The 8,420-nt window shown below is 36.7% G+C and overlaps 2 protein-coding genes across 4 annotated transcripts in view; both read left to right on the top strand.

The window, feature by feature from the left end:
* Positions 1–8,180, top strand: part of LOC107735241 (protein FAM168A-like) — a 55,971-nt gene extending 47,791 nt beyond the window's left edge. For all 3 annotated transcript variants that reach the window (XM_016547004.1, XM_016546997.1, XM_016546994.1), the window contains one exon: positions 8,131–8,180. In XM_016547004.1, coding sequence (XP_016402490.1) covers positions 8,131–8,180 — 50 coding nt within the window. The remainder of the gene's footprint in view (positions 1–8,130) is intronic.
* LOC107735228 (P2Y purinoceptor 3-like) lies at positions 613–8,420 on the top strand. The gene is made up of 2 exons (XM_016546986.1): positions 613–731; positions 7,293–8,420. The coding sequence occupies exon 2, from the start codon at positions 7,316–7,318 to the stop codon at positions 8,291–8,293; it is 978 nt and encodes a 325-aa protein (XP_016402472.1). The 5' UTR covers positions 613–731; positions 7,293–7,315; the 3' UTR covers positions 8,294–8,420.

Below are 8,420 nucleotides of genomic sequence, written 5' to 3'. Positions count from 1 at the left end.
GATTTCAGCCATGTTTTCTCATTCCTGCTTTAACTTGTTCTTCTCCATTACAAATGAACAAAAACATGAGAGAAATCAGTTTGTACCTGTAATGCCATTTAAAATTAGTCAGCTGCAGAACAGCTGGGAAACTTTGGTGAAACCTTTTTCGGTGTAAATAGCAGCCAACTGCCTGCAGGCCAAAATCATTTACAAAAGAAAAATCAGTTGATTGACAGTTGTTTGTTGATGGTACAAAATGCTCACTACATTGAAACACGGTGTGTAGGTGCCGTTTTAACTTGGGGGCAATTTGAACTATTATCTCTCACTTTAATTTATTTGTTCCTTTACGGGAAATTTGTTTCAGGTATTATGACGTTTCTCAATACGTTGTCCACCAACTTTCTGTGAGATAATAAATACACAATGTGCCTTAATGTGCTGTAGACTATAGTATGGATACATTTATCTACATAAATCTACACATATAAGAATAAGAATTTGTAGCGCTTATCAAAGTCTTTCAGCCAATCAGACGTAACAATACGTGATTAATATTAATGAGACGGGGGCGGGTTAGTGTAAACAGGGTGTCGATGACGCACAAGCGCAGAAAGAAGAAAAGTGCGGTGCAGAGTAATTCGCTACTTCTCTTTTCCTTGCCTCTCTGAGGAGATTCATTTTTACTTCGCAGACAGACTCTTTTACCGGTTTTCAACTGGGGAAATAACGAAAGAGTGGATGCAAAGGTAAGTTTAGGAAGCTCTTAAAGCAATTACACTTTGTTTACGATGTGGCATGAAATGAGCATTTGATTATTTGCATCAGTTGTTTATTATGGGCACGCATAGTGTTGTTTAGCTACTTATGCATGTAAATACTAATGAATAATACTAATTACTAATCCAGGTTTTGTTCTTATAGATATATAGCTATTATGTTCTGTTGCCTGTCCTGGTGTTACAAAATTAATAATACAAAACTGCTCTGGTGCTACAAATAAATCTATAACAGTGAAACATTAAAGAAACTGATTTTAATTACAATAACAAATCATTTTAATAACCCGTAACAAATTATAATGACTATCACCTGTTGCCTTTTCGGATTCTATATTCATAATTCAGATTTTGATGTTAAAATTAAAAATGAATATCAAAAGTTAATTAAAACATATGGTCTTGATCATTTTTTTATTTTTTTTATATGGATTTTATAAGACAAGACAAAGCCTTTTATGTTCACAATTTAACTATGTGCTGTGAAATCATTTAGTAATTTATTGATTGATTTAGTCAATAATTGATTTATTGATTGATATACCGTCCGTCACTTCATTTATTTTGTCCAGTAATGCAGTGTTGTAAATCACATCTGTGTCTGAAAGGTATCATTCTGTCCTGATTGATATTAACACCTGTAGAAACAGCTCTGTGGAAGTGTCAGGATTCCACTGTAAGTCATTGTTTGCAGTGCAGATTCCAGTAGGTTAGTGATGCTCTAGTGAATGGCTTTTGTGCTCTTTGTTTCTTTTATGCACATGTACAGACACCGACGTCTCATTAGGAGAAATGACATCATAGTGTGGGAAGAAATGTGTGTAGAAATGAAAACATTCCAAGAGGTTCTTAATCCAGGCCAGAATCTACAATAGCCTCCTTTTTTTATTCTTTGACCTTAAATTCATCGCGATGACAGCCAGTGGCACCAAGGAGCGGTTTGTCCCCTTAACAGAGAGAAAACACAAGCCAAACGCTAGGAAAAGATAAAAGGGAGCAATGTCCCACTCAGAAACACGACTTTCCTTGCCAAAATGGCAAGTTTCCTACTGTTATTGCTTTGTTGTAATATGTCTAATTGTGCTGTAGACTGTAGAGAAATGTCACCACTTGATGTTGCTTGGAAGCAAACCCATGCTCTAATGTGCTATTTTTGCACCTGACTACTATGATAAATGCTTGCAAGGTGAACGATCCTCTTACCAGTATCTGCTTCCAATTTCATGCCCACAAACTGACACTATATCATTGATCTATATCCAGGATTCATTAGGTGTTATCACAATGTAAGTATTCAAAAATTGATTCAAACGAACGCGTCAAATTCATGACCTGACAGGATATTTTACCATTTTTCAATTGCAACGGTGTTTGGTTTGCTTAGCATATAAAGAATGCCTTGTGACAAATGTCCCAGAAAAAGGTGTGGAAGATGGTGTTTGGAAAAGGGCACGTGCCATTAACATGAACCCATGATGCTCTCTTTCTTTAATCCTATCACTCAGAAATCTGTCTTAAATTTACGTAAGGGCTTGTCATGTGGAGCAACCGCTAAATTAGGACTCTTGCGATTTCAGGTTGCTGCTCTCTCAAATGTTCTGTCAACGCCCTTGCAGATATTTGCTTAAGTGTCACAAAAAATATGTAGTCACACAAAAACGAACCTCTATATGCAACACTCAACTCAAACAAGTCCTGATTGGGGTCTCTTGAATGTTCGTCTAGCCACCAGACAGCTGACAGATATCTCTGTTTGACAGCCATAACCACCACTCCCTCTCTGTTCCACTCCATGAAGCTCCGCCGTCTCAGTCAACATTGTTACATTTATGCAGTTTAGATGCAGGTCACATTCTACCATAAATATGACAAACTCCAGCTGCGTTCTTGGACTTACTGTCTATTTTTGACCGTGACTATGACTAATAAAATATAATATAAATAATAATTCTACTATAAATATGACAAACTCCAGCTGCGTTCTTGGACGTACTGTCTATTTTTGACCGTGACTGTGACTTCAGGCAAGATCTCAAATAACCCTGGCTGGGACAGAGTAGAAGAATGACACTTTTCCATTTATATAGACTTTTAATTTTGACTTGCCGGTTTCTAATGAAAATGCAACCATCACTGTTATTTTGGGTTAGAGATTTGTGCAAATTTACAATAATTCAATCTACAAATTTTGCCTGTTGGACAACAAAATTATACAGACTCGGTGATAGACTAAACAACAACCTAGCAACTGCATCCCAGCATCCTAACAACCACCGAAAACACCAAAGCAATTGCATAGCAACTCTCTGACAATGCCTACGACACTCTGGTAACCAATTCCCTGGCAACCACTCGCACCACTCTAGAAACTGCATAGCAAAACTCTGACAACATCCTGGCAACTGCATACTGACTCCCTAGCAACCACATAGAACAATCTGGCAGCTGCATAGCAATTCCCTGGCAACCACCCACAACACTGTAGAAACTGCATAGCAACACACTGACAACAGTTACAATACCACAGTAACACCATTGCAACCACCGTGAACACTGTGGCAACTGCATATCAATACCATGGCAACCACCCACAACACTCTAGAAACTGCATAGCAACACTCTGGCAACACCCACAATGCCATAGTAACACCATAACAACCACAACTGCATAGCAGCACCCTGACAACCACCTACACCACTCTAGATATGGCATATCAACACTATGGCAACACCTTCAGCAGCATAGCCACACCCTAGCATCAACCTAGAACACTCTGGCAGCAGCACTTGGAAAAATAATTGGAGAAATAAATTATATCAAATGTAATTAATCAAGATATATAAAACATTATAATATTCTATAATAAAAATATAAATTATATTCATATATAATACAAATATTATACATATAAATAATCATATAAAATATAATAATATAAATAATTTAAAACAAATATATACATGAAAACATATAAATTAAACATAAACATGTCAGAAAACCAAAGCAACATTCCTCCTTTACAGAACTTCAGTACTTGTGGCCGGTCAGATGTGTGTTCCTGAACCTGTCTAGACAAATCCAGCCTTTTGCTTTTACTCCAGCTGTCTCTGAGATAAATGATGAAGAGCTGATGAGCTGGGCTGGGCTGGGCTGGGCTGGGCTGGGCAAGATTAATGATAAGGAATCAGGAAAATCAGGCAGCAGTTACTGAAGACAGACTGTGTCTGCAGACAGACTAATGCAAAAAACACTGGATTAACAGCATCTACTAAGAGCAGACACACACACAGGCTTAGACAGAGTCGTTCTTGTGAAACGGAATGTCTTGTGTCTATTGTTGCACAACAGTTCTTGATAATGACATCAGACCCTGTGATTAAAGACAGGAACTTTAGGAAAAGTCTTTAGTTCATCTACTGCAGCGACACTACACTAATCATAGTGTAGATAAGCTCATAAAGATGAGGTATTATGCAATAAACACACATTCACTGATCGCATTACCTGCAGTAATGGCATAACCGGAAATTAGGCTTTTAAGGCTTGAAAGAGCATGTATTGGGAATTGATCCAGACAGTAGGATTTTGTAAAAGCTTTTTGTTTGCATGTGTACAGAGACCTACAATTAAAAAATAATGCATATAAGGACACGCTCTGTGTGAACAGCTATAGAATCTATCTACCAAGGTTTCAGATCAATATTGTAATTGTACTCTGTTATTATATAGACATTGACAAGTTTCTCTTTTTTTAGATAAGTAAAATTAGGATTTGGACATGAAAGCAAAGAAAACATGAATGGAGACTTTGAGGAGTCTTTGTGGCCGTCCTTTATCTCCATTCTCATAAATGTTTTGCCTTCTTTAATAGTAAGAATGGGGCACTTCATTTAAATATGAATCAACTCATTCAAAGTGGGAACTGAAAGGAGTAAAAGAGGAATGCAAACTCTTTCTTTTCCTGTGTCTTTAGCAAGCGCGTGTCACATGATCTACGCGTCTCTAACTGTCTATTAAAAGTGCAATGAAATTCAATGAAACTCAATGTGAACTCTTTTTTTCTATTAGCATAACAGTGTGACTAAGAAATTGCTTTATGAATGGTTCAAGAATGCTACATTTAGCTTTATTTTAGTGTATAGTATTTTTAAAAGTAAAATAGAAAAATAGATTATCAGAAATAAAATGCTATCAGGATTGTGAAAAACAGAAGTGTTGCAATTCCATTTGGTGCCACTAGTGGCACAGAAATGGCACACTTTGCATTTGGCTGATCTGGTCAGTGGGTGTAAATAATGGCTCATTTAAGCCATTTCTGTTAATAAGTATGTTAAGTAGGATTTATTGTACATTTTAAGGCCATTTTAGTAACTTATAACCTCAAGTGCAGGTGATGTCCTCCACATCCCATCTTTTTGTTAAGTATCTTTACACAATAACAAACACAATCCACTGCTGGTCAAGTAATGTTTCCCTGCCTTAAATTTTCAAAACTGCGTCTTGCATTTTTATTAGTGACACCAATATAAATATCATTCTAATATTTTCATGTGAAATTAAACTAGGCGAGTCACATGGGAAAATGTTGTCTGTAAATCCAGTCATGTTTATTATATGTATTAACCATCTGACTTAACATTCAGTGTTATTCAACACCAGAGAATATGGAGTAAAATATAGCAGTGAGTGCTTTTACTGGGCAGTATGATTAATGAAGTTGCCCAGTGGCTCCTGAGAGTCTGGTAAACACAGTTAGTTTGCTCACTGTCTGCATGAATCTTGCTACGTTATTGAATGTTTTTACTCTAATTGGGTTTGAATGAACTATATTTTCTCTCTAATTTGGTTATTACTTACTATATTTGGACAGTATAAATGTGGTTTGCATGCACACGCTGAATGGATGTGTGATTTGCAACATTTAGAGATCCATTTTTTAAATATAATATAATATAATATAAAATAAATAATATAATATTGTATATGGGATAATGTAGAGTTTAAGTTTATTTTGTGATCATGACTGGCTGACTGTACATTATCTCACTTATCATGCATACTCACCAGATAAATACATATGTGAAGATGAAATATTGATTCAGGGTTAAATTATTAATTATTTATTTGCATTTTTCCTGTATGTTATTTTTAAACAATGTTACAATATGTTACAATGTACAAAACAATTCAAAGAGAATATTACAGCGAAAATATTACAGCAGTGTTATTTTCGGTTTATTTATATACTATTGTAGCATTAATGATTATTATGAATTAGGTTTTATTTCAATATTGGTTTTTACATATTATTGATATAGCATTTTAAAGTTTTTTTTTTTCATATGTATTAGTTTTTTGTATAGCAGTTTGGGTAATTTTATTACTTCAAATTAAACTTAGTTAAGGCAACATTTCTCATTTTTAAGTTTTGAAGTTAAAGTTTTTCATCTAATATTTATGTTTTATTTTATCATTAAAATCAGCTTTTTATCATTTTAATTTTAGTTACATACCACTATACAGTAGTATTAATACTTGGAGTACTCAGACTTGTTCTGAGGTCATATTCACTGCAGCTGCTAACTGAGATGCTTGGCACTAAATGATTTTGTATGAAACATAAGCATGTGTGTGAGAAATGCACTAAAAACTAAACAAAACAAAAAAAACTAGCATTATTGCACATGGCTGTGTTATTTTAGTATAATTTGGATACTAATCAGAGGCGGACAGTAGTGAAGTATTTTTGCTTTGCTGTAAAAGTACTTTTCAAGTGTTTCTTTAGAAAATTTTACTTCACAACATTCCAAAGCATAATATTGTACTTTTTACTGCACTACGTTTCATATTAAATATCATTTAATACTTAATTACATTCGAAATCTATTACTTTCTTACGTTTACTCAAGTAAAAGTAATTCAAAGATTTACTTGAGTACAAGAAAGTACTACATTTTTAATGTTTTTAAGTATTAAAGGTAAAACAAACAACAACTTTTATTTATGAAATGTAGTGCAGTAAAAAGTATGATATTATGCTTTGGAATGTAGTGAAGTAAAAGCTTTCCAAAGAAAAACACTCTGATAAACTACAGATACTTTTTAAATTTACTTGAGTAAAGTAAAAATGCTTCACTACTGTCCGCCTCTGATACTAATATAATTTTTATTAATATTTTGAATTTTTTCAAATATATTTTCTGTTTTCATTTTAATTTGAGTTTTTTTTTTGTCTGTACAGTTTTTATCGATTTTGATTTCAGTTTTAGTTTATTTTAGTATATCAAGTTAAACTAAATAAAAATGAGAAATTGAAATTAAATGAAAAGTTCTTATTTTATTTTAAGTTCGCATCTATTTTATTTCAAGCAGTGATTTTTTAAAATGTTTTCAGTTAACTATAATAACTCTGGTGCATGGACAAGCACCATTAATAATGACAATAAGTAAAATAATAATCAGAATACAACTTTATCTATGCATCTGTTCATGTACGACTATGCTGATGCATAAACATTTCTGTTTTTCAGAATGTGAAGCAATATCCGTTAAGATGGAGTCTCTTAACCATTCGGCCTCCATTCTGCCTTCCTGCACCTACAAGGAGGATTTCAAGCGCTTCCTCCTCCCGTCCGTCTACAGCCTGGTCTTCATCTTTGGACTGCCGCTCAACTTCATCATCATCCTGCGGATCTTGGGCTCCCGGCGTGCTCTGACGCGGACCAAAATCTACATGCTGAATCTAGCGGTGGCGGACTTCCTGTACGTCTGTTCCCTTCCGCTTCTCATATACAACTACGCCAGCAAGGACTACTGGCCGTTCGGAGACTTCACCTGCCGCCTGGTTCGCTTTCAGTTCTACAGCAACTTGCACGGAAGCATCTTCTTCCTCACCTGCATCAGCTTCCAGCGCTACATGGGCATCTGCCATCCGCTGACGGTGTGGCCCAGACAAGGTGGACGCAGGCTGGCGTGGTTGGTCTGCGCTGGCGTCTGGGTGGCCGTCGCCGTTCTCTGCGCTCCAACGTTCGAGTTCGCCGCCACCGGCATCCAGCGCAACCGCACGGTGTGCTACGACCTCAGCGTTCCAGAGCGCTCCACAGCGTACTTCCCATACGGCATCACTTTGACCTGTCTGGGCTTCGTCGTGCCCTTTCTAGTGATCGTGGTGCTGTACAGCAAAATGGCACGGGTTCTCTGGCAGGTCGGCGAAGCCCGAGAAGCCTCGGCCATTGAGAAGAAGAATAAAGCCATGAGGATGATCATCATTGTAATGCTGGTGTTCGCCATCAGCTTTTTGCCCTTCCACGTGACCAAGACGCTCTACCTGCTGGTGAGGACCTTTCCCACAGCTCCCTGCGAACTGAGGAACCTGCTGTCTGTGGTCTACAAATGCACCAGACCCTTCGCCAGCATGAACAGTGTTCTGGACCCCATTCTGTTCTACTTCACCCAGCCGCAGTACAGACGCAGCACCAGGAGTCTGCTGCGCAAGATCACCTCGCTCAGAGACAAGGCTGGCCAAATCTGACTGGAGCACACCTGCTTTGGTCGAAAGTTTCTGAATGCTAAAGCAAGACACTACAGTCATAACCATTGTTATGTCCACTGGACATATTTGAGGTTTTTTAGGCTAAAGTTTACAAATTAGTACCTTT

This window comes from Sinocyclocheilus rhinocerous, unplaced genomic scaffold (assembly GCF_001515625.1).
Source record: "Sinocyclocheilus rhinocerous isolate Xijiao unplaced genomic scaffold, SAMN03320098_v1.1 scaffold942, whole genome shotgun sequence".
Taxonomy (NCBI): domain Eukaryota; kingdom Metazoa; phylum Chordata; class Actinopteri; order Cypriniformes; family Cyprinidae; genus Sinocyclocheilus; species Sinocyclocheilus rhinocerous.
The sequence above is the reverse complement of the archived record's forward strand: the minus strand, read 5'-3'. Positions and strand labels throughout refer to the sequence as shown.

Coding starts and splice junctions, on each gene's coding strand:
- LOC107735228 (XM_016546986.1), top strand. CDS start 7,316: ATGGAGTCTCTTAACCATTCGGCCTCCATTCTGCCTTCCTGCACCTAC.